General features: G+C 41.6%; 1 protein-coding gene across 3 annotated transcripts in view; it reads left to right on the top strand.

Annotated features, from left to right (window-relative positions):
* NDRG3 (NDRG family member 3) overlaps positions 1-26,508 on the top strand; it is a 59,083-nt gene extending 32,575 nt beyond the window's left edge. For all 3 annotated transcript variants that reach the window (XM_008575270.1, XM_008575279.1, XM_008575265.1), the window contains 8 exons: positions 1,616-1,672; positions 11,620-11,723; positions 12,829-12,894; positions 13,018-13,069; positions 17,598-17,645; positions 22,165-22,200; positions 22,284-22,335; positions 24,865-26,508. In XM_008575270.1, the coding sequence (XP_008573492.1) occupies positions 1,616-1,672; positions 11,620-11,723; positions 12,829-12,894; positions 13,018-13,069; positions 17,598-17,645; positions 22,165-22,200; positions 22,284-22,335; positions 24,865-25,046 (597 nt within the window). In that variant the 3' untranslated portion in view covers positions 25,047-26,508. The remainder of the gene's footprint in view (positions 1-1,615; positions 1,673-11,619; positions 11,724-12,828; positions 12,895-13,017; positions 13,070-17,597; positions 17,646-22,164; positions 22,201-22,283; positions 22,336-24,864) is intronic.
* Positions 26,509-26,947: the final 439 nt, after the last annotated feature.

Here is a 26,947-nt window from a genome sequence, read left to right as displayed (position 1 = left end):
CTTGGGAGTGCGGCGGCGCTCCCGCCGAGGGTTCGGATCCCACATACAGACCGGCCACTCACTGGCTGAGCGAGGTGCGGGCGCAACGCCGTGGGTTGCGATCCCGTTGCAGGTCCCAGTCCGGTACGGGCACGACACTGAGGGTTGCGATCCGTTGCCGGTCACAAAAAAAGACAAAAAAAAGGAAAAAAAAAAAAAAAAGAAATATAGGCAGGAATGAAGTAGCAAATAGCCATGAGTTCTAGATCTTAAATTTCTTTTTTAAATTATTTATTTATTTATTTATATTGCTTATGAATATTCATGAGCTACAAAGCTGATTGTCACCCCTCATGCCCATGATGTGAGGGCCAGATTCTTATTGGCAGCATACCCATTACCACAAATTGCATTTGTACCCCATGCCCCCCACCCAATTATCCCCAACCTCCCTCCCCATCTGCTTTTCACCCCCAACTCCACTTTGTAGCCCAAGGAATGTTCTCTCCCTCTGCAAGCCCAGTGCACTACTGTGGTCTTTCTTTCCTTCTTTTTCTCTTAGCTCCCACATATGAGTGAGTACATGCGCTGTTTATCCCTCTGTGCTTTGCTTATTTCACTCAATATAAGTTTCTCCAGGCTCACCCATGTTGTTGCAAATGAGAGTATTTCATTCTTTTTTATGGCAGAGTCGTATTCCATGGTATATATATATACCACAGTTTCCTTATCCAATCATCCATTGATGGACATTTAGGTTGGTTCCATGTCTTGGCTATTGTAAACAAAGCTGCAGTTAACATGGGAGTTTGACATGATGATTTCCATTCCTCTGGGTACGCACCCAGAAGTGGGATTGCTGGATCATATGGAAGATCTGTCTGTAGATGTTTGAGAAACCTCCATACTGTTTTCCATAGTGGTTGTACTAATTTACAGTCCCACCAACAGTGTAGGAGTGTTCCCTTCTCTCCATACCCTTACCAGCATTTGTTATTCACTGTCTTTTTGATTATAACCAGTCTAGCTGGGGTGAGGTACATCTTAAATTTTTGCAGGAGGAATGGCCAGTATTTCTTCCAGCCCCCTGTTTCAAAGCAGACTCTATTACGACGCTGGAAGGGAAACTTTTAGTTTTTTTCCAATTTGTTTCTTTTTCTCGTGTTTATTTGAATCCATTAACTCATAAAAATGTATGACACTGAATTGTAGTTTTTTGTTTTGTTTTGGGGGGGTTTTGTTTCTGTTTTTATTTTTTTGCAGCTGGCCGGTATAGAGATATTTGTTTTTGTTTTTGTTTTTTGTCTTTTTCCGTGTCCGGCAACGGATCGCAACCCTCAGTGTTGCCCCCCGTACCGGACCGGGACCGGCAACGGGACCGCAACCCTCGGTGTTGCTCCCGCGCCTCGCTCAGCCAGTGAGCGGGAACCGGTCTGTATGTGGGATCCGAACCCTCGGGCGGGAGCGCCGCCGCGCCTCCCAAGCGGCGCACTATCCAGTGCGCCACCAGGCCAGCCGAGATATTTGTTTTTTGAGGGATAACATATATACAATAAATTACACTAATCTTAAGTGGACAGCTTGGAAAATTTTTATGTATGCTTACTCTATTGACACAGAGTTTTTATCTTTTTAGCTCTCAGGCTTGACAACCAATGTTGTGGACATTATTCTGGCTCATCATTTTGGGCAGGTAAGTGTCTATTCCAATGAGAAAAGTTGCATTTATTGGTTTGCATGTGAAGCCTCATTTTACCTCAGGGAAGAAGGAGTACCTTAGAATTTACCTGATCCTAGCAGATAACACTTCTAGTATAGTCTGAGATGCTTGTGGCCCTGCAAAAGCCAATATTATAGGAGAGTCATTAACTCAGTGCCACATGGCTCCTGACATTTGGAGAGATGAGAAGACAACGTCTCCCTCCACCTGTTCCCTGTAAGCAGCATGCCATCTGTTAATGTTTGACAACATCACGTGCCTTACCAAATATCTTTGGAGCTGTAAGGAAGTCTGGGAAAGGCTTCACAGGAATAGAAATTTCAGGAAAAAAAAGAAACCATGAGTTGTTAGTGCTAAAAGAACCGTAGAGATTATTTTCTTCAATCCCCATGTTTTACTGCTGAGGAAACCGAAGTCTACAGAGTAAGTGACAGTTATCATATGAATAATTATTGGGTAGAAGAGGGGACCCAACTGCTGGGGGGACCCCATTCCTCTTTTCAAAGGGAAAGAAAGTGAGTTTGGTAACCTATGAAGGAGTGATGGAATGAATGAGCAATGAGGTTGGAGAGCTGTGAGTAGGGTGAGAAGAGAAGAGGAGAATAATATAAATAGGGGTAATGGGCACTCGGTTGCAGTCTGTGTAGTTAATTTCATTTATTTATTTATTTTGGCAGCTGGCCAGTACAGGGTTAGAGCCCTTGACCTTGGTGTTATCAGCATCATGCTCCAACCAACTGAGCTGACCAGCCAGTCTTGTTCATTTTATTTATTTTTTTTATTATTTATTTATTTATTTATTTTTGGTCTTTTTCATGACCGGTAAGGGGATCGCAACCCTTGGTGTGGTGTCGCCCACACTGCGCTCAGCCAGTGAGCGCACCAGCCAGTCCTATATAGGATCCAACCAAACCCGCGGCAGGAGCGTCACTGTGCTCCCAGCCCCGCACTCTCCCGAGTGCACCACGGGGCCGGCCCAGTCTTGTTCATTTTAAATATTATCTGAAGGAAAATAGTAGGTGGGGAGAAAACTAGCATTTACCAAGTACTGATTATTTATGTGCTAGACACTTTTTTTTGGTGCAAGAATTGGAAGCTTTATTCAGATAACCAGCATCTGGGGGATGACCAGGCTAAAATCATCCTGCCTTCTAATGCCTATTCTAGGGTCTATAAAAGGGAAGAGGCAGGAAGGTGAGGTAAGGGTGTCCTGCAGGCAGAAGGGGAGGCTGGTCACAGGATCAGCAGATGATGTGAGTTGGATGTCAGGGTCCCATGATGGACTGGGTTCTTTGGCCTCATGGAGTCTGCAGTTGGTGGACTGGTCAGCTTCCCACCCTTGATGTTATCTTGGGGTCAGTGTCCTTATATCCTAGGGAGAGAGTGTCAGGGACTGGGAAGTCCAGAGTCCAGGGAACACATCTGGTAAGGGTCTTCTTTGGTGGTGGCTTTACAGCAAAGCAGGGGCCTCACATTGCAGAAAATGGAGGAGCAGAGAGCTATGTGGTAGGGACTTTGACAAGTACTTTAGATGCACAAACTCAGTTATTTTTCACATGGTTCTGTTAGCCTGATTTTATGATAGGAAAACTGACAACCAGGGACAACCAGTTTGCCACCATTGTCCAGATTCTAGTAAACAGTGGGGCTGACATTGGAATCCAGTTCAGGCCAACTCCAAAGCCCATAGTCTTTCTTGTAGTTCATTATATTTTATCAGAGTTACAAATTCACATATTTTTAGAGTAGAATTGTTCTACAGGGCTTCTTACGAAGAATCTGCTTCTTAGAGGCACCACTTTAATTCTAGCTGATTCTGCTGGATTTTGTCTCCATATTGCTCTCTCTTTAATTGAGGTGTAACTTGCATATGAGGGTACTTCAAAAAGTTCATGGAAAAATTTGTGTTATGTTTTAATTCTATTTTTCCACAAATTTTTGAAGTACCCTCATGTAATATAGCACACAGATCATAATAAGTACATCTCAGTGACCTTTTACTTGTGTACTTTCATGTAACCACTGCCCAAGTCAAGATATATAACATTTCCATCACCCCAAAAAGATTCCTTTGTGTCCTTTTCTACTCATTAATCCTCCACCCCAAACAAGGTATTCATTATTCTCTTACCTCTGTAGATTATTTTAGCCTGTCCTTGAATTTCATTTAAATGGAATCACAAAGCGTACACTCCTCTGGGTCTGGCTTCTTTTGCTTAACATATTGTCTTTGAGATTCATCCATGTCATTACATGTATCAAAAGTTCATTTTTTTTCTTATTGCTGTATAGCACCAGTTCATTGTATTAATACACCACAAATTACTTATTCTATGAATGAACATTTGGGCTGTTTCCAGTTTTTTTAACTATTAAAAATAAAGCTAGGGGCCGGCCCGGTGGCGCACTGCTACAGTGCGCCACTTGGGAAGCGCGGCAGCGCTCCCGCTGAGGGTTCGGATCCCACATACAGACCGGCCGCTCACTGGCTGAGCGAGGAGCGGGGGCAACACCGAGGGTTGCGATCCCGTTGCCGGTCCCGGTCCGGTACGGGCGCGACACTGAGGGTTGCGATCCGTTGCCGGTCACGAAAAAAAGACAAAAAAGACAAAAAAAAAACAGGTAAATGAACATTCTTATACATTTCTGTTTGGATATATACACTCAGTTCTCTTTGCCTGCATCTCTGTAAAAATGCATATATTTCCACTTGTTGATTTTTCACTTGTAGGCATTATCTGTTGGCTTTCCGTTATGGAAGATTATTTCTCTCTCTGTCTCTCTCTTTCTTTCTCTTTCTCACTCTCACTTTCACACACACACTGCCCTAATCAACACACATTTGGGGCCGGCCCGTGGCTCGCTCGGGAGAGTGTGGTGCTGATAACACCAAGGCCCCGGGTTCGGATCCCATGTAGGGATGGCCGGTTCGCTCACTGGCTGAGCGTGGTGCTGACAACACCAAGTTAAGGGTTAAGATCCCCTTACCGGTCATCTTTTAAAAAAAAACAAAAAAAAAAACAAAAAAACACACATTTGTATTTCTCACTACACCATCCTCCCAAAATAATATCATTTGGGTTAGATCATATTCCAGCATTTATGCTATCATGTTTATGTAAGTGTTATTCAGAGCTGGGCCATGACCACTTTTCTTTTTCTGTATGAAATTTTGTGTTCTCTTGAGTTAATACTTGTCCTATTTTTGTTTTTGTTTTGTTTGTATTGGTTGCTTGCTGGTCTATGTATTGCCAGTATTTCAGACTCTCCCCTGGTTATATAAATCTCCTCTTTCAATATCTTCAAGTACATCAGGTATTCTGTCATTTTCACCTTATTGAAGAAATCTCTCCTCCAGCATTCTCACCTGCTGTCATCTGGACTGGTTTGGTAACCAATATAAATGAGCCAAAGATGGCCTCTGTGTATTGGCCCATAGGTTGTTTACTTCTTCACTCAGGCTGAGATCCATTAGCTCAAAAGTCCTCAGCAGCAAGATTAAATTTTTACACATCCAGTTATTTTAAAAATAGTCCAAACAAGTGTGTTTTAGCCATTCAGAGCCTGACTGCTTTGCATATCCTGCAAAGCTTCACCCCTCATCTGCTGGCCATTGATGAGATAGAGCTTTGTAGTTATAAGACCCTAATCTTCCATGGCCCTTAAGAGTTTTCTGACCCAGAGACTCCCCACGGGCTGTTGAGCTACATCACCTAGACATGTAGGCCACCTCCCTGGTTCCCCTGTCCCTTGGGAGTTCCCTTGTACCCCCCCCCTTCTGGATGATCACCCCCTTGGTATAAGCCTCTGGACACTCATGCTGTGAATGACTTACTCTTTATATAACCCTGTCCAAGTACCACCCAGTAAAACTTGTATGTTAGTGTCTCTCATGGTCAAGTCTTTTTCTTTAACAAGCCCCAAACCCCTCAAACTCTCTGTTACCCTCTTTGCCTGTTTGTTGCGCAGGTGTTATCAGAATCCTGCCCTTGACCACCATTATTAATCCATTCATTAGGTCATGTGTTCAGAATCTAATCACCTCTTCAAGACCACACCTTTCAATTACCATTATAGGATTTCCCACCCTCAGCAGTTACAATGGGGGTCAAGCTTCTAATACATAAAACTCAGGGGACACAGTTCAATCCATATCATGTCTGTTCAGTTCTTCGCCCATTTTTAATTGAGTTATTTGTTTTTTTGCTCTTGAGTCGTTTGAGTTCCTTATATATTCGGGATATTAGCTCCTTGTCTGACATGTAGTTTGCACACACTTTCTCCCATTCTGTAGGTTATATCTTTATTTTGTTGATAGTGTCTCTTGTTGTGCAGAAGCTTTTTAGTTTGTTGTAGTCCCATTTGTATATTTTTGCTTTAGTTGGCTGAGTACTTTGTAGTCTCACTCAAAAAAGTGCTGCTGATTCCAATAGTCCTTTATTCTTTTAATATGGTGTATTAGATTACTTGATTTTTTTTTTTTTTCCTTTTTGTCTTTTTTCGTGACCAGCAACGGATCGCAACCCTCAGTGTCGCGCCCGTGCCGGACCGGGACCGGCAACGGGATCGCAACCCTCGGTGGTTCGCCCGCACCTTGCTCAGCCAGTGAGCGGCCGGTCTGTATGTGGGATCCGAACCCTCGGCAGGAGCACCGCCGCGCTCCCAAGCGGGGAACTGTAGCAGTGCGCCACCGGGCCAGCCCATAGATTACTTGATTTTTGTATGTTGAACCAACCTTGCATTCTTGGGATAAATCCCACTTACTCATGGGGTATAATCCCTTTTTTATGTTGTTGGGTTTGGTTTGTTGGTATTTTGTTGAAGATTTTTATGTCTATATTCATAAGGAATAATTGGTCTGTAGTTTTTTCTTCTGACAACTTTGTGTGATTTTGGTAATTAAGGTAATACTTGGCCTCATAGAATGAGTTGAGAAGTGTTCTCCTATTTTTTGTAAGACTGTGGGAAGGATTGCTGTTATTTCATTTTTAAATGTTTGCTAGAATTCACCAGTGAAGCCATCTGAGCCAAAGATTTTCTTTATGGAAAGTTTTTATATTATTAATTTAATCTCTTTACTTGTTGGAAGTCTATTCAGATTCCTTATTTCTTCTTAAGACAGTTTTGGTAGTTTGTGTCTTTCTAGGAATTTGTTCATTTCATCTAGGTTATCTAATTTGTTGGCATACAATTGTTCATAATATTCCTTATAATTCTTTTTCTTTTTGTAAGGTTAATAGTCCAGGATTTGATCCCTGTAACGGCCAGCTGCAAAAAAAAAAAAAAAAAAAAAAAAAGTTTAATAGTAATGTCTCCTCTTTTATTCCTATTTTTAGTAATTTGAGGGTTGCCTCTGTTTTTCTTAGTGAGTCTAACCAATTTATGGTTTCATTGATTTTCTCTATTTTTCTATATTTTATTTATTTCCTCTCTTTATTTCCCTTTTTCTGCTTGCTTTGGGCTTAGTTTGCTTTTTTTCTAGTTTCTTAAGGTAGAAGGCTAGCTTATGGATTTGAGATCTTTTTAATATAGGCATTTATAGCTATAAATTTCTCTAAAAGCTGCTTTAGGTGCATCGCATAAATTTTAATATTTTTGTTCAGCTCAAAGTATTCTCTAATTTTCTTATGATTTCTTCTTTCACCCATTGGTTATTTAGGAGTATGTTGTTTAATTTCTCAAATTTCTTTTTTTTTTTTTTTTTTTAAAGATGACTGGTAAGGGGATCTGAACCCTTGACTTGGTGTTATCAGCACCACACTCTCCCGAGTGAGCCTCAGGCCAGCCCTCAAATTTCTTTTTGCTGTTGATTTCTAATTTTATTCCATTGTGGTCAGAGGATATACTTGATGTTTTAGTCCTTTTTAAATTTATTGAGACTTGTTTTATGTCGTAAACTATGGTCTATCCTAGAGAATGTTCCATTTACACATGAGAAGACTGTATATTCATTCTGCTTTTGTTAGGTGGAGTGTTCTATAGATGTCTATAGGTCTGACAGTTTATAATGTTGGTCAAGTCTTCTATTTCCTTATCCATCTTCTGCCTAGTTGCTCTGTTCATGATTGAAAATAGGGTATTAAAGTCACCAAGTATTATTGTTGAATTGTCTATTTCTCCCTTCAATACTATTTGGTTTTGCATCGTGTATGTTAAGTGTCATGTCTTCCTGATGTCATGTCTTTCTCAAACAGAACTTTTTTTTTTTTTTTTTAATTAAAGAGATGACTGGTAAGGGGATCTTAACCCTTGGCTTGGTGTTGTCAGCACCACGCTCAGCCAGTGAGCTAACCGGCCATCCCTATATAGGATCCGAACCCATGGCCTTGGTGTTATCAGCACCGCACTCTCCCGAGTGAGCCACAGGCCGGCCCACAAACAGAACTTTCAACAAATCCTCCTTTGCTAGTCCCATCTTTTACCCTCTGTTTGCAGGAGAACTGGTGCCAACATATTCTTGGTACATGTTCACTGACCATTTTACTGTCCCCACGGCCAGCCTAGCAGTCCTATCAGGTCTGCTGAGTAAGAGATCACAATCTTCCTTCTGTCTTCCCACTTCCGAAATGTTATTGCTGTTGTCACTTTTCCTTCCATTATTGTCCTTGTGGGTTTATGACTTATAAAAATAATAGCACAAACATTGTTTTATAAGGTTTGTGGAAGGAAAAAAGCTAAATGCATATGATTTAATCCAGCCTCCTTCATATGAAGTCTCAAAGAGCACAATCTTTCCACTATATAATTCTGGGGAGAGTGGGTATTCTCCTGAAGACATAGGATGCTTGGTTTTGACTGTAGGCCTTAAAAACCATTTCAGAAAGTATAAAATTCCATACTAAGTACTCTGGAAGAGACAAAGGAATATAAGATATGGCCTTTGTTCTCTAGGAGCTCACTCTGTGGGGAGAAATACTATTATAGCACAGGATAAAAAGGGGTAAGCAAGAAGAACTACCTTTCATTGAACACCCACAAATTTCAGGCAGATATTTTATATACATTAATCAATTCAATCTAATAATCCCATAATGGAGATCGTATTATTCCCAGTATATACAGGTGAAGAATGAATTGACTTACACAGGGTCAGTAGCTAATAACATATCAAGGGAAGATATTTGAAGCCAGATATGCCTGACAATGAAGCTTTTCTTTCCATCGTGCTAGGCTATTTTAGGAGAGGCACTTTGAGGGTCCTAGAGGAATTAAAAAGCAGGAGAGGTGTACTTCTAACTTGGGGATCAGGGCTTCAAGATAGAGGTGGTATCCATCACAGCTGGGCCTTGAAGGATAAATAAAAATTTAACATACTAGATTTGGGGCTGGAGGGGGTTGACATTCCAGGAAGGAGAAATAGTTTGCTCAGAAGCAAAAATGAAAGAACTATAAGGCATGTTCAGGGAGTAGTAGTAATTTGGGGGGTCGGGGTTTGGTGTAGGATGCCTGCAGGAGGCTGATTAGCCCAAGCAGTTATTTCTGAGGCCTTCTAACAATGACTGATGTGAAGAATGAGGCTTTGATGAGGCTTTGGGGTGTTTGTATTTGAATATTTTAGAAACAGTATTTCAAATAGGCCGCTGAGGGGAAAGCTAAGGCCATTATTTTAATGATTTCTAATAACTAAGAATATCCTCATTGTCTTTCTATGTATCTGTCTATAATATGTGTTTAATTAAAAACATGAGGTCAGGGCCGAGCCCATGGCACACTCGGGAGAGTGCGGTGCTGGGAGCGCAGCAGTGCTCCCGCCATGGGTTCGGATCCTATATAGGGATGACCGTTGCGCTCACTGGCTGAGCGCGGTGCGCCGGTCTCAAAAAGGACAAACAAACAACAACAACAAAAAAAAGTCATAGGCAACGGCTTGCCACAAGGTAGAAGAATTCATTTAGAATTTAAGCAGGTGGCTGGCCAGTTGGCTGGCCAGTTGGCTGGCTTAGTTGGTAAGAGTTGTGTTATAACACCGAGGTCAAAGGGTTCAGATCCCTGTACCAGCCAGCCACCAAAAAAGTAAAATAAAATAAAATGTAAGCAAGCAAATGCTTGTATTTTTATTGCTTTGAAATAGAAATAAATATGGTTTTTAAACATGAATAATGCTCATCTTCACTAATAAGAGAAAAACACAGTGATATCCCCCCTTTTTTAAATCTATCAAATTAGCAAAAATCAACAACAGTGATTATTTGTCTAACAAGGGTGTGGGGAAACAGGTAATTTAAACAAATGAGACAACTCCATGTGTCCTGATAAGGAATGATCTCTACCATACTTAAGTCGAAAGCAAGTATAGAACATTATGTCTAGAAGACTACAATTTATGTTTTAAAAAAAAGGTGGTAGGGATGATCAAGCTGCTGCTAGAAGCCCCTGGGCCCCTCTGCCAGAATGAGGGGTGCGCCATGGGCCTTGACCATGCCCCCCCCTTCCTCATCCTCCCACGCTATCTTCCTCCCCTTTCCTCTCCCCCCTCCACCCCAACTGCTCTGTAACATCATCTTAGAATATAAAAAAAATAATAATAATAAATAAATATTTTTAAAAGGTGGCAGGGGTGGGGAAGGGGGTGTGATTTATATAAAACAGCTTTGCCTAAGACGTTCCATTAGCATTTAGGCCCAGTGTTGCCCTTTATACACCAATATCTGTTTTTCCCTTTTTTTATCTCAAACTTTGCTGCTCAGGTTCCTCTCCAGACCTTCAAGGGAAGCTGGCTAGATCATTTCATCTCTACTTACTGTTATTTGTACTGTTGTTTGTCATTTGTTATTCACTTTGCTTATTATAGTATCTTTAGCATGAAATTGGAGCCAGACTAAGCTTCCTCAGAGTGATTCTAGTGTCTTTCGTTTCAAGTAGACTGTATTCCTGGCTCACTTTATCCATACGATAGTGAAAACGCAAACAAATTTTTTCTTTATCTCTTATTTCTCTACAAGGCTTGGTGGTAAACTTTACTGCCCAGGATTAACTGATTTTCTAACTATCCCTGATACATTTCATTCCTCCAATGCAAAAATTTTCCCTCTGCTTTAAACTACTTACTGGTGTGTGTGTGTTAGTACACATATTTACATATGTGCTTATGTACACAAGAACCTGGCAACTAGTTCTGATGGTTTCTGAGAAGGCAAACCACAGAGCTACCATTGGACCGTGGGTGGTGGGGAGGGAGACTGACTTTTCGCTATGTAGACCATTTTGTTTCTCTTGTATTTTATACCTTTAATAGTATTGGTAATAAAGTTAAGATAAATGATAAATTAACTAAATCAATAAAATATCATAAATGGGATATAATATACAAGGATACTTCAAAAAGTCCATGGAAAGATTGTATTATCTTTCAATTCTATTTTTCCATGAACTTTTTGCAGTACCCTCATATAATTCTGTAATGTATATTATTAAATGATAGGATATAAATAGGTAATACATTGATAATATCAGTGAAGATGTAGATAAGATAATTATAAAGATTTAGGGCTATTAAGAGAAATGTTACCTTCCATTTACTTTACACTTTACAGTTCATGTAACTTTTCTTATCTTTAAAACAGCCTTGTCAGGTAGGTAGCTTGTTATTATCTTCGTTTTACAGACAATCTCTCTTTTTATGAAAAATGGCACAACATTAAAAAACACACAAATAAGGAAACTAGTGTTCAGAATAGTTTGGTGATCTGTGTTCCACAGCTAGTACTTGAATCCATAATAGGTTCTGTGGTGCCCTCATCTGACACAGAACATGGCACTGAAATAAAAAAAGATTTCAGCCTACCAGTATATCAGTAAGACCCAGGCTCTGCCCCACTTCCCATCATAGATAGTGAGGTTTGGCTTTTATTGCAAACCAAACAAGATGGACTTGTTCTGAAGCTCAAAAGTTTACCTGTATCTTCTTTCAATTGTTCTAGGAAGAGTTACAGGCCAACCTGGACCTGATTCAAACCTACAGACTGCATATTGCCCAGGATATCAACCAAGAAAATCTGCAGCTCTTCCTGGGTTCCTATAATGGGTACAGTTGTTTCCTATTCCTTCACTTAAATGCAGACTAGGTCTAAATAGATAATTGACATTTAAGGGAGAGGGGAAGGGGAAGTAAACTACTACTACTATTCTGTGTAATGGGATTGCTTTTGTGCTATTTCACCACAGCAGAAGCAGAAGGGCTTTAAGACAGATATGAAAACAGTTTTCAGGAAGAGTGAACTGAAAACCCTTTGGGGCATATTCAAATACCAGTTGTAGTTTAAAAATGTTTTGAGACAAAAGGTACTTGTGTACACACACAAAAACACACATGTGATTTGAGATAGCACAGGAAAATGCATATGGGAAAGACAGAGAAGTCTTGGGCCTTGATTTAGTTTCTTTTTGCTGGTATCTTGTCATCAGGCAGAAGTAACACATGGACACTAGTAAATTCTGTTTTGTGTATTCGAAAACTTACTGTCCTATCTCTGCAGTCACTGAGACACAGAGAGAGAAGGAGGGAGCTGATTCTTATCTGGAGACCAGGTTCTGCAAGATAAAAATGTTAGCTCCTAGCTTTCTGGGAACATGAAAAAAGACTGAGGAAATGGGTCAGCTGTAATTTACCCAAAGTTACACAGCCAAGAAGAAACAAAGCCAGGTTTTGGAACCTGGTCTCTCGAGCTCTTTCCTCTATATAAAGACTCCCTATTTTTAGTTGAAATCAGAAAGATTAAGACCTATGCTAAGCTCTAAACTCAGTTACAAGGAAAACATCCTCCCCACTCCCCAAAATATAAGTCATTTCCTTCTTTTAAGGAATTTACTTCTGTAAACTAGTTGGAAAATTTAACACTCAGGACTTGAGGATTTTCAGTAGCATTGCTGTTGAGTTTTGAGGTTGTCTCCTTTGGCATCACTGAGTCTCTCAGGATTGAGCCAGGAGCCTCAGTCCTACTCTGTACTACTCAGGATGTCACTGAAAAGGGTACTTGAGAAAAAAGGTCAGGGGGCCCCTTCCCTCCCCAGGTGTGAAGGAAAGAGAGTTTTCACATTCCTTGATACATCTGGGTTTTGATGACCAGGAAGTAACCTAAGTTGCTGTGATTTTACCTGAGGAGGACATTGCTTCTGCTTTGTTTTTCTAGACGCAGAGACCTAGAGATTGAAAGACCCATACTGGGCCAAAATGATAGCAGATTAAAAACATTAAAGTAAGTCCCTCAGTTTCCCCACTGAATTGCTGAATATCTTTGCCCTTCATAGACTAACTCAGTGTTCAGTGGAGTATGTGTGCTTATTTGCTGAGTGACGCCTCTTATTTTGCCTGTACCTAGGTGTTCTACTTTACTGGTGGTAGGGGACAATTCACCTGCAGTTGAGGCTGTGGTAAGTATGTCCTGATGTTGTGAAGATGAGATTAAAATGTAATGAAATGTATATAGCACACTGCTGACACGCTAGAAACAGTTGCTAAATACTAGGTTTGTTTAAGTAATTTTTTTTTTTTTTTTTGGTGTCTGCCTGGTATGGGGATTCAGACCCTTGACCGTGGTGTTATAACACTGTGCTCTAACCAGCTGAGCCCCTTTGTTATTTCTGACTGCACATTCCTTAACAGTGACTAGGTTTCATCAGATGGGATCAGCCCTGCCCTTCATTGCTTTGTGTGGTGCAGTTCACTACTTTGTGGCAAATAGTATAACTAAACACCATTTACTTATTGTCAGATTTCTGTCAGCCTCATCCTTCAATCTGGGATAGGTTACCACCATAAATCCAGCAGACTGGAAGGCTACTAGGAGCCTGTATGCTTTTCTCTACCTCCTTCTCAAGCACATAGCATGTTTTTTTTTGTTTGTTTGTTTTTGTTTTTTTGTCTTTTTTCGTGTCCGGCAACGGATCGCAACCCTCAGTGTCGCGCCCGTACCGGACCGGGACCGGCAATGGGATCGCAACCCTCAGTGTTGCACCCGCACCTCGCTCAGCCAGTGAGCGGGAACCAGTCTGCATGTGGGATCCGAACCCTCTCGCGCTCCCAAGCGGCGCACTGCAGCAGTGCGCCACCGGGCCGGCCCACATAGCATGTTGATAAAAATGGTATATGCTCATTGTAGGAAATATGAAAAAATTAAAAAATAGGACAGGGGGAAATCCTGATCCCATTATCCAAAGGCAAATTATTATCTTTTTCTTAGACCTGATTATATTAAATATACAAGACTTTGGGACCTGATTACGTAACACCATCAATAGTATTATTCCATATTATAAAGTCAGTATGTCTATAAATGTGCCATTTATTTAACTTTATTTTCCTGTTGATTATTTCTGATTTTGCACCATTAATAATGTTACTGTTGTACATCCTTATAAAATTTTTGACTGAATCTTTGTTTATTTCCTTGGGATGTATTTCCAAAAGTGAAATTGTGTCAAAAATCATAAACCTTTATAGGGTTTTTAATACATTTTTCCAGATTCCTTTCCAGAAAGGATATACCAGTGTATTGCCACCAACAATACACAAGAGTGCCTGTCTTTTTTTTTTTTTTTGTCTTTTTTCATGTCCGGCAACGGATCGCAACCCTCAGTGTCGCGCCCGTACTGGACCGGGACCAGCAACGGGATCGCAACCCTCGGTGTTGCTCCCACACCTCGCTCAGCCAGTGAGCGGGAACCGGTCTGCATGTGGGATCCGAACCCTCGGCGGGAGCGCCACCGCGCTCCCAAGCGGCGCACTGTAGCAGTGCGCCACCGGGCCGGCCCAAGAGTGCCTGTCTTACCGCACCCTGTCCAGCATTGGATTTTTTTTATTAGTAGTTAATTTGGTAGGTTAAAAATGGTATCTCACTGTTTTAATTTGCACTTGTTTGATTACAAATGAAGTTAACAGTTTTTCCTGTGTCTGTTATGTCTTGCCCACAGCATATACAAGAGTACTTCAAAACATTCATGGAAAGATTTATATTACTTTTAATTCTATTTTTCCATGAACTGTTTGAAGTACCCACACCTAACTTAACAAAGAGTATTTGTGTGAAATTACTTGATTTTCTCTGGCAGCCTTCACTTCTGCCCTATCTAGAGCAAAACATTAACGAGTGAGGCTTCTTAGAAAGGGAGTCTAATAATCAGAGATATAGTCATAAGCAGGAACGTTTGTGGGGCAGGGGTAATGTTTGTAGGGTGAAGTAGATGTAAAGATAGGATATCTTTACATCTCTCTCTCTGAATTGCCCTGTAAAACATTCTGCATCAGGTGTAAAATACATGGCCTGGCTTGCTCACAGAAGCAAATAACCTTCAACCCCTGCCCCCCTCCAAAAAAAAAAAAATTCTCCAAAGGTCATAGTGATGATCCCAGTTCAACAAGAAGTTTTATAAAGTGTAGTCTTTTCTGGCTAAAAAGGCAGAAATACATGCTACAAAAATATTTATCAAAAACACTTTTTAATAATTGTACATACTTAAAACAGGAAAATAGGATTGTTTTTAGAAAATACCCTTAATCAGAGTTCTCTAATAATGCCAAGTTAAATATTTCCATGAATCTTGGGTGCAAAATTATTTGCCTTTTTAAAATTGCTTGGACTTGGGCCAGCCCATGGCTCACTCGGGAGACTGTGGTGCTGATAACACCAAGGCCAAGGGTTTGGATCCCTATATAGGGATGGCTGGTTAGCTCACTTGGGAGAGCATGGTGCTGACAACACCAAGTCAAGGGTTAAGATCCCCTTACTGGTCATCTTTAAAAAAAAAAATTGCAGGGCCAGCCTGGTGGCGCACTGCTACAGTGAGCCGCTTGGGAGCGAGGCGGCGCTCCTGCTGAGGGTTCGGATCCCACATACAGACCGGTTCCTGCTCACTGGCTGAGTGAGGTGCGGGCACAACACCGAGGGTTGTGATCCCGTTGCCAGTCCCGGTCTGGTACGGGCGCGACACTGAGGGTTGCGGTCCGTTGCCGGACACGAAAAAAGACAAAAAAAAAAAAAAAAAAATTGCTTGGACCTGAGCAACATTTGCAATTATTTTTCAAGAGTATGTAATTTGTCCATATAGATAAGGTCTCTTCCTCTTTCTGATTTCCACACTCTCAGTGTTTATAGAGAAGGACTTCAGGAGCCCTATCTGTAGCTCTTCTATACACAGTCAAACCCAGCTCCTCTGCCAGAGCATTTTATCCCCCAAGATGGTAGGGAGTAGAGGGATATCCACACATGGAAGAGCAAGAAACTCCACAAGTTCTAGTCCCCGTTGCTGTTCTTGCCCACTTATTCATTCAGCATCATTTTTTGTGCACCTCCCGTTTGCTCATCGCTCTGGCAAATATGAAAATGAATAAGGTGAAGTCTCTACATTCGGGGAGCTGGGGAGAGAGTAGACTTATCAAAACCAGTGCTTGTGGTTGACCTACCAGATCCTGAGACTTCTTCTAATGTTATAGCAATTACAAAGTAGAGAGCCAAAGAAAGCCTGATTTATTGTATTAAATCCAGACTAGGGAGTTCATTCTTCCAGATAATATTTATAGCATATCTACTATGTACTGAGTAATATGCTTGGCAGTGAGGGATCCAGTTTTTAATTCTGCCTTTTAGAGTTAATGCACCTTCTGTAGTAAGCTGGTACATTTGTTTATCACTGCCTGCATTGTCCTTTGTACAGAGCAAATCAAAACTCTGATTTGGTGATCCTGGCTTTTAGATCATCCCCTGATTTTAGAAGAGTTTTGTATACCTGCCTATCAGCAATCCCCAGAGCAAAAAAGTTCAGCTGGATTTGTGTTTCTCACCTAGGTATTTTTAATAACTCCCTAACTGGCTTGCTGCCTCTGCAGTCTGTCATATAGGCCACTGCTCTGCTGAAACAACTCAGATCCTGTCACCTCAGAACCCTCTGTGGCTGCTTGCCCCCCCACGGTTAGTGGCAGCCACCCCAGCCTCTCCTCTCAGCGCAACCTCACATTACACCTGCCTGGGTAACCCACACATGCCCTGTGCTTCCCTTCACTCCCTTGGGTCTTTGCTCACGCTTGCCCAGACTCTCAGCCTTCAGATGCCCTCCCCTTCTCTTTATCTATGTGTAGAAATCCTAGTCGTCCTTCTCTGTTCTCTCAGCTCAGTTGTGAATTTTTTTAAGTGATTTCATTTTGCTTTGTATTGTATGTTTTCACTCTGCTGGTTTCCAAACTCTTAGCACAGGTTTTATATGTGTGTTCTTGGCAAATGTGTAAAAACAGAGATCCAATTTATCAAATTAGCCATAAAACATTGCTGAAGCCAGAGATTATCTCCCCAGAACATCGTCTTTGAGGCCCCTGCCTTCGTAGATACAAGGGTACAAGATATCAAACACGTAAATGCACTGTTGTAATTCTTAATTATAACTGCTGCGAGGGAAAAATCATAGGGGAGTTCCAACTTTAGACTGGATAGCCAAAGACCTTGGGGCAGAAAAGAGTGAGGTATAAGGAATGACCCAGGGCCTAGTAGAGGGGAGTGAGAAGCAATGTGGGGGAGGTGCACAGGGTTCAGTCATTAGGGCCAGTTGTGCTGGGAAGAGATCCCTCAGATCCCCATAGGAGAGGACCAAGTCCAGTTCCCTTTTTAAAAAAGTAAGGTAACTTGCCTCTATACTATGTAGCCAGGAGGAATAATTAGATTTAGCTTGTAGTTCTTTAAATACTCTACTTGCAATAGATTTAAAAAAATGAAATTAGCCAGATGGTTTGTTCTCAAAAATATCAGATATAAAGTACATCGTATTTATCTCCCACTGTGTATTTTAGTAATTTCTTTGGCTGGTTCACCCATCTCCAAACTGAACTGTTGATCTTGCAAGATTATTCTCATGCCAAGCTATTTTATATTTTTCTAGCAATTCATAAAATTATTTTCTCCTTTTTTTTTTTTAGGTTGAATGCAATTCTCGTCTGAATCCTATAAATACAACTTTACTGAAGGTAATGTGTCTTCTTCTGCCAACCATTTGTGAGTAAATTACACATTCTTTAAATTACTGTGTTTTCTGGAATAGTCGCCCAGAGAGAAGCAAAGCTTCTGTATGATTTTCTCTTTTTTTTAAAAAAAGTGTTTTTTCCTGAATATATTCTCATTGTAGAAAGTATAGAAAAGCACAAAAAATAAAATAAATAAAATTTACTCATGATCCTACCACCCAAAGGTAACCTCTGGTAAAGTATTGGTATCTTTTTCCCATACTTGTTTTGTTTTTTTGTTTTTTTTTTGACAGCTGGCCGGTACAGGGATTAAACCCTGGACCTTGGTGTTATCAGCACCATGCTCTAACAATCTGAGCTAACTGGCCAGCCTTTCCTATACATCTTTTTGTTTGTTTGTTTGTTTGTTTTTCCTATACATTTTACATCATTATGATCAGAGGGTATTTGCAGCCCTATATCTGCTTTCTTCAACTTTATGTCCTAAGCATTTCCTTATGTCATTGAAAACTTCATATGCATTATATAGTGTTGTGAGAATTAAGGTAATGGATGGAATTTCTTTACATGCTAAATCCTGCTGATTGGTAAGGAAGCTTTCAGATAACACTAATGATGAGGGTAGATGCATTTTCTTTCTCTTAGGGCAAATAGAGAGAAACTCTTTTACTGAATTTCTAGAGTTAGTGTCAAGCTTCTCCCCCTTTCAAGTGTACCCCAAGCTAGAGTTTCAACCTAGCATTGTCTCAACCTAGCTTTTCTTAGAGCCTCTACTGAAATGTTTAGGTAGCTGACCTCCTAGTTTGAATTGAAACTACTATAGATTTAGATGCTGATCATAGGTTGTTTACTGCTAAGTTTGTAGTCTGAAAGACCTCTTCCTTCTTCCTTTCTCTTTGAAGTGTGCTTGAAAAAGAAGTGCTGTCACCAGAAGCAGGCCATAGTTCCTAGAAATATAACATGAGATTAATGCTATGAGGTGACCAAGCTCAGATGTTCTGGACTGCAGGTGACTGATTGATGGGCTAGTCTAAAATATGAATTAAAAGAAAAAAAGTTTGTGGTTTCAAATTAGTTTTTCACTGCAGGCTTGAATCAATATTCAAAAGCACAAAACTGAACTCTGTTATAGCCATAGATGTGGCTATTTGGGGGCAAAAATGTCCATCCACACAGCATGGAATAGAATGGATTACTTTGACAACAGATTGAACTGATTCTTAAACTATTTGATGGGTATCAGTCTTGGAAATAGTTTTTCTCAATAATCTCTCTGTACATGGGAACTGTTTTATGTTTCTAATCAGGTTTTAGCTCCTGTATTTGAAAATACAGCCTCCTTGAGCCACTTCAGGCTGGGAACCAAATCTATCCCTCCCCTCCTACCCAGGATTGCTCTTTTCTAGAAGGGAGTATGGTCAAGAGAGATTTGTGGGTGATAAGATGGGAGGAGGGAGCAAAGAAGGGCAGAAACCAAGACAAGCCATTTCCACTGAGCTAAGACCAGAAGCACATGAGCCCACTGTGGGTTAGGACTGGGGCTGGCTTCAAGATTAACGGTAACAAAAGAGAATGTTGGGTTTGAAACAGGGCAGTATAGTATAATGGATAAAAAACAAACAAACAAACAGTTGTTAGAATTCTGAAGGTAGGTTCTGCCTCTGCCTTGCTGTGTAACCTTGGGCAGGTCATTTCACATCTCTGGAACACAACATTTTCATACATAAAATAGCCTTAGAATCAAAAAAGAAAATACAGGGCCGGCCCGGTGGTGCACTGGATAAGTGCGCCGCTTGGGAAGTGTGGCAGCGCTCCCGTCCGAGGGTTCGGATCCCACATACAGACTGGTTCCCGCTCACTGGCTGAGCGAGGCGCGGGAGCAACACCGAGGGTTGCAGTCCCGTTGCCGGTCCCCGGTCCGGTACGGGGGCAACACTGAGGGTTGCGATCCGTTGCCGGACACGGAAAAAGACAAAAAAAAAAAAAAAAAATGAAAATACAGCCTGTACCAGTTTAGTCTGTTTTGTATTTGTCAGGCTAAATGTTTGTTTCTAATCTTATGCTTAGAATTTTCAGGGGGTTGTTCCTTGCTAACCTCAAACTCCCATGCCTTCTGTGGCATTCCCCTCTCCTAAATAACAGGCACCCCTCAATGAACATTTTTTTGTTTTTGGGTGGTTGGCCAATACAGGGATCTGCACCCTTGACCTTAGCATTACAGCACCATGCTCTAACCAACTGAACTAACTGGCCAGCCCAAGAAAGTTTTAATACCAGTGAATTGAAAGCTTAGGGTTCATGTCCCTTTTTAAAAAATGCCAGTCAGCTTAGAGTGACTAACAGCTGGAAGGAAGAGGTGGGCTCATGTTTGGCCATCATGCCCTAGAAACAATGTTCTCTGCAGACTAGCAGAACGTACATCACCTGGGAGCTTGTTAGAAATGCACGTCCTTGAAACCCATTCCAGACCTATTGAATAAATGGATAAATAAAAATTACTCGTATGGGTAGGAACCTAAGAATCTAGTTTTAACAAGGCCTCAGGTAATTCTGATGCACACTATCAAAGCTGTACCCTACAGATCCTTGAACAGATGAGAATGATCAGCTGTAAAGGTTTATGAAAGGAGAAGCAGCCTCACCAAATACAGCTATGAGAGAAAAGTGTATTCAACATTATACAGTGTAATTGTTTTTCGTGGTCCTTTACCAATTCCTCCCTTACCCAACTCTAGTAACCTCAGTTCTGTACTCTCCTTTTGAAAGTTCAACATATTATTGTGATTGTTGTATCTTTCCTTTCTTTTCTTTTTTAACTGATTTATTTTTTAGCTACCACTTATGAGTGAGGACATGCGGTATTTATATGTGCCCGGTTTATTTCACTTAACATGATTTTCTCTTTAAGTTCATCCATGTTACTGCAAATAGCAGTATTTCATTCTTTTTTATGACAGAGTAGTGTTTCATTGTGTACATATACCACATTTTCCTTGTCTAGTGGTCAGACAATGGACATTTAGGTTGGTTCCAACTCTTGGCTATTGTGAATAGGGATGCAGTAAACATGGGGGTGCAGGTATCCCTTCGACATGGTGATTTCCATTCCTTTGGGTATATACCCAGCAGCGAAATTGCTAGATCATATGGCAGATTCTATCTGTAGTTGTATGAGGGACCTCCATATTGCTTTCCATAATGGCTGCACCAATTTACAGCCCCACCAACAGTGTAGGAGGGTTGCCTTTTCTCTACATCCTTGCCAACATTTGTTATTCTCTGTCTTTTTGATAATAGCCAGTCTAACTGGGGTGAGATGATATCTCCTTGTGGTTTTGATTTGCATTTCCCTGATGCTGAATGATGTTGAACATTTTTTCATGTGTTTGTTGGCCATTTGTGTATCTAACTTTGAGAAATGCCTGTTCAGCTCCTCTGCCCATTTTTTACCCAGGTTATTTGTTTTTTTACTGTTAGTTGTTTGAGTTCCTTGTATATTCTGCATATTAACCCTTTGTTGGATGCATAGTTTGCAGATATTTTCTCCCACTCTGTAGGTTGTCTTTTTGCTCTGTTGATTGTTTCTTTTGCTGTGCAGAAGCTTTTTAGTTTGATGTAATCCCATTTGTTTATTTTTCCTTTTGTTGTCTGTGCTTTGGGGATCATATTCATAAAGTCTTTGCCCAGTTGTACTTCCCGAAGTGTTTCCCTCATGTTTTCTTTTAGGAGTTTTATAGTTTCAGGTCTTATATTTAAGTCTTTAATCCGTTTTGAGTTGATTTTGGTATATGGCAAGAGGTATTGGTCTAGTTTCATTTTCTACATACAGATGTTCAGTTTTCCCAGCACCATTTATTGAAGAGGCACATTTGTATAATGTTGAATGTATTAATCACCCTGATTTGAGCATCACATATTGCATACAGGTAGTGATATTCAACTCTGTACCCCAGAGATTTGTACAATCAACTATGTTACAATTTTTTAAATATGTGTATATACACACACATATATATATGTTTAAAAAAAAAAAAAAGAGGAAAGTGACTGTCCAAGTGAGCTGGCTGAATTCAGCATCAGCTCCTGATTGGAGAACTCCCCTTAGTGATGGAGTAAAGATGATGTAGAGTTAAAGGAGACTTAGAGAGCATGATACCCTGAGAATTTAGGGTCACACTGTTTGAGGACTCTGAAAGTAACATTCTCCAGGTAGAAGCAGAACCATGATTGAAAGTAGTGGTTACCTTCACTATCACCCTGACAAAATTTTCACCATGGGCCTGAAAGCCAGGCTATGCATCTAATTAATAAATAAATATTGAGTAATTCTTTCAGATTTGTATCCAAGGTTATTGCTGGAATCTAAGTCTTTGTATAGTGTATTGAGGAAATACAAACTTGGATGCAGTTAAACATTAAAGAATCTAAAATTCAATTCTGTCCTTTTTGAAAGGACTTGGATGTTCGGAGCATTTCCCTTAAGTATAAGTCCTGGCTGACTTACATATTTTTCCTCTTCTAGATGGCAGACTGTGGAGGACTGCCCCAAGTAGTTCAGGTAAGGAGATTTTTTAAAGCACACTTTTGATGCTGTCTCTCTGTCTATGCAGAGATTAATGCCTTCTTGTTTTGTCTCCCCAGCCTGGGAAGCTCACCGAGGCCTTCAAGTACTTTTTGCAGGGAATGGGCTACAGTGAGTAGTACACAACTTTCTATCTAGGAAAGATTTGTGGATGATGGGGTCAGTTTGTCTGGGAGCCCACAATTCTCAGGGCATAACCTCTGTGCTAGCCAGCCTTACTTAAAGAAGAAAACAAAACGTTTATGGAGCATTCATTTGTGCATACTTATGATGAGCTAACATTTATTAGCACTCACCTTGTGTCAGGCACAATGTATTCTTAACCTAAGAGGTAAGTTCTGTTATTAGTCCCATTTTATAGAAGAGGAAACTGAGGTTGAATGAGGCTAATCACATTTCCCAGGGTAACAATTAAGCTGCAGAGCCATGATTCAAACTCTGGCAGTCTGACTCCAGAGCCCACATTTTTAACCACTGAAAGTTGTCCTAGCTATGAATCTGAAATTATGATTTGCATTTGAACTCAGCTGGTTAATCTGGCCTAAAGAAATAACATGGAGACTCCAGAAGAAAAGGGTAGTGTCCTCAGTTAATCTGTTTCACTACAGGAGATGAATTTACATAGTACTTTAAGAGCAAGTCCAAGGATGTGTCCCTATCATATGCTGCTGTCCTGGTCTCTTGTATTGTGAGACCCCTGAGCTTTCTCATTTGTCACAGAACATTCACACTTGCTCCTTTCTTGGAGTTTTAAGAAGAAAAACCCGGGCCGGCCCGTGGCTCACTCGGGAGAGTGCGGTGCTGATAACACCAAGGCCCCGGATTCGGATCCCATATAGGGATGGCCGGTTAGCTCACTGGCTGAGCGTGGTGCTGACAGCACCAAGTCAAGGGTTAAGATCCCCTTACCAGTCATCTTTTTAAAAAAAAAAAAAAAAAGAAGAAGAAAAACCCTTTCACCCAGGTACAGAGCTTTTTACCCAGTAGGGTGATTTTTCTCCTGTCTTTGGTGTCAGTGTGGATAATGGCCATCGGTGAGCCACCCAGTCAGCTGCTCTGGGCAGCTGGCCCTGGGTGCAGTACTGTACCTGCCAGGCAGACCATGTATGTCTTGTGTAGAGCGGCTGTGTTGTCCCTGTCTGTGAGCCACTACCAGCTGAGCCCACACCCATGGCCCCTCTGGCCCACTGGGAGGAGCAGAAGTCCCTCTCCTAGCCCATGCTTGCTCTTAGGAAATAGCTGATCTTCCAGCCCATTTCTGATCCAAAGCAGGGTGGTTGTTTATGGTGGAAGGGAAAACAGTTGCCTTTGTCTAGCCTTCTGTAGAGAGAAGTAACATTCTAGATGCTATTGAAGCATCTGTCAGCCTCACCTCCTCTCTGGGATCTTAAAATAAAGTTTCATCCCTGGCTTAGAGTATTCTGTCAGTGTCTGCTAGGCAGCCGAGGTTGCCAGTTGGCACTCTGGGGTCACTAACCTGCCTTTTCCTGTGTCCATCCTGCTTCCAGTCCCGTATGTGCAGCTCAGTTACCTGGGCAGCGAGTCAGGTACCTTCCTCTGTGCTGGCTCTGCCCCTGCCTCCCAGCCATGTTCTCCCTGCACTGGCTGTCTACAGCATGTCCGCGGTTTTCCTGTGCAGTGAGAGCCTGATAGAACATGGCTCATTGTGCCCCAAGAAGTGTAACCTACAGATCCAGCCCTGGTCCCCCAGGAGGAAGAAAGGATTAGGTTGTAGTAGCCAGGCATCCTCTTCATCCTAAATCCAGAGTCACAGCAGCAGCTGAAACTTGATAGGCAGGGCCTCTCTTCCACCACCACCTACTGATTCCTGAGTTAAACCCTAGACACAGGAATCAAAGGGCAGCCTTGACCCTAAATAGGAGTGTCAGAGCCTCTGTCCAGTGAACTCTGCAGGTGATGGCATCTTTTGATCCCCGCACTGAAATGATAGCTTGGGGAGTGGCTGGTGTCTCAGGAGGATAGGCAGGGAGGTTATGCCCTGTCCTGGCCAAGCTGGAAGGACCTTAGGGTCATAGCAGTGGTAGAACAGGAGTCTGATTTAAACTCCTAGCCCAGAGCTCTTCCCTCCTGGGCAACCTGAACCTCATCCCTTTGTAGAGGTCAGCCTACCTGCCCTCCTCTACACCCACTCCTTCCTGTGTGTCTCCTCCCCAGGTAGCAAGGATAGCTTGTGGACACAGATGGTAGTCTCGTTGTATCGGGCTTGCACTGTTTGTGAAACACCTTCATACTTGTGTGCTGCGTCTTTCTTTTCTTTTGGTTTAGTCTTGCATGCACTGCAGGTTTTGATTACCTATTTGGGTTCCCAAAGCCTCCTTCCTAATCACTGTATGAATGGCGTGGGCATAGTTAAGAGGCTATCCTCTGGACTTAGGGTTTTCCCTTGTTCTGCTGTGGACTAGAATCAGCTGAGATTCAACCAGATCCGAAGAATTAAAGCAGCCTTGCATATAGCCACTCACCTTGAGCAAAAGTGCAAAATGGGGACGGCTATATCTTGTGCTGGGTGTCATCTTAAATGGGTTGGGGAAGCTAAACATAAAGCGCTTGGTGAAACTTCTACATTAGCTGAACTGAACCAGGACTCCATCTCCTAGTCTTCTTGGTTCTTTGTTACAGTACCATCTGCCAGCATGACCCGGCTTGCCCGATCACGAACCCACTCAACCTCAAGTAGCATCGGCTCTGGAGAAAGTCCCTTCAGCCGGTCTGTCACCAGCAATCAGTCGGATGGAACTCAAGAGTCCTGTGAGTCCCCTGATGTCCTGGAAAGACACCAGACCATGGAAGTGTCCTGCTAAGCAGATGCTGCTTCCCTGGACCATGCAAATCCATCCTTCCTCAAATGACCACTCCATAATATAACATTTCATCCAGTAAACTGGCCTCTACTATCTTTAACTCATGCATGGCCACTGAACCTCTCTCTAGTAGCCTGGATTTATCATTCTCTCTGCCCACCCACCTCCTTTTTTGTATGTACCAAGAACCACTTCCATGCCATTACTGTAACATTCCAACACCTTTAGCTGGTCAGATCTCCATATCTTCTCTTGCCAGCTTTTTCTTGTGCTCCCCCAACTGTGTATCTGATAAGATTCTTTGATCCCACTTCCATGTGTTCGCGAGCACGCGTGTCTGTGTTTGTGTGACATAGTTCCGTGATTTTAGATATGCTTTCTTGTAGTGCTTCTGCAAAAAACAAAAAAGGGACTTTTTTGCATTCTCAGTGGTGTTTTTAAGGGAAATGTGCAGAACAGATTTGTAGGTTGGGTAGGCCCCTGCATTCTCTTCTGGTTCCAAATTAGTCAATAAGATTTGCAAAGTGATTTCAGGAGAGAGCAGCTCTAAGGAATGTGGAAGATCATAATTACTCTTTGGAGCATTGATTGATTGTGACCAATGATAGAAGGGTGTCTATTACATAGAGAGGCAAGCAGGGTGGCCAGCCACCTCCTTCTGTCCAAATGAATTGAATATACTAGTCTATAAATAAAAGGGTGGGATATCTTCTGCTAGAAGCCCATGAACAATGAGGTTCTGATACAACAGGGAGTTTTTTCCAAGGAGTGCATGTGGCTTAATTACTGGACTGTCTTAGTACAGGAAGGTAGAAAACAAAATGCCAGGCCTTCGCTCTGCAAGAGCAAAACTGCTATTGCTGTAGTGTCTGAGCCCAGTTACTCGCAAGAAGTGCCTCCCAGGTCTGAGATGGAGGGTATCTCTCTATCCATTAATCCCCCCCAAAAAAGGGAGAGTGTAGCCTAAAAATCATGTAGATGGTGAGGAAATAGGTAGGGAGAGAGAAACAGCCATTAATACAATATTATGTTTAATAAGTATAGCTTTGATTTCAGCAGACTTAATGGAAGCTAAATTAAATTGATACAGAACCCATTTCTCAGAAAGATTCTTAATCCTATGAACTCCCTTTTGTAGGTGGGAAGGGGCCAATCTGTAAGGGTAGTTCTGTCCAGGTAAAATTGTTTTCAGCCTCCTGTCTACTGTTATGTGAGGGGGTTGCAGCCAGCCAGAGAGTACTGCTGGACGAGGGTGAAAGAACCATGGAGACCAGCTGCCACACACCAAGAGCCCACCTCTCGAGAGCATCAAGATGTAAGCTCAGGGTTACACAGTTCCAAATCATGGGAAGGGGCTTTTCAGACACGTTGTTTGCTTTGTGCTGAGATAAGGAATGTGTTACTGTGCCAGAGTACAACTTTTTACAGATTATTAAATAAAGCTGTATATGTCTCATTGTTACTGGATTGCTCAAGTTTATTTCTCTCAAGTCACTCACTGGAGCTCAGGGAGGGTCCAAGTTACTATATGTTAATCCTGTGCTGGGCATTTTCACTTAAGTGATCACTTATCCCACCCAGTGACACTGTCCACTTATGGGGAAGAAATGAAGCCTCAGGACAATTTGCCCAAGGTCATACAGCCAATAAGCCCATCCAGATTGATTCCCAGCTCCATCTAACACGTCTTTATTACCTTCAAACCAAAAACCGTGAGAAGCCCAGCAGTGCTATTTGTGATGAAGGAGAGAGGTGTTCCACATCTCAGCTCCATCATCTGTGGGATTGCTGGGTCCCATCTATTATGTAATAATCTGCTACCACTTGTCTGGGTTCCTTTAAGAGATCAGGCTGTATTTCTTCAGAAATGGTTATAGTTGTACCCATCAAGAATAATTTTG

This window comes from Galeopterus variegatus, unplaced genomic scaffold (genome assembly GCF_000696425.1).
Source record: "Galeopterus variegatus unplaced genomic scaffold, G_variegatus-3.0.2 Scaffold59, whole genome shotgun sequence".
In the NCBI taxonomy this organism is placed as follows: Eukaryota; Metazoa; Chordata; class Mammalia; order Dermoptera; family Cynocephalidae; genus Galeopterus; species Galeopterus variegatus.
Note: the sequence above shows the minus strand (reverse complement) of the source record. Positions and strands in the feature narration are given on the sequence as shown.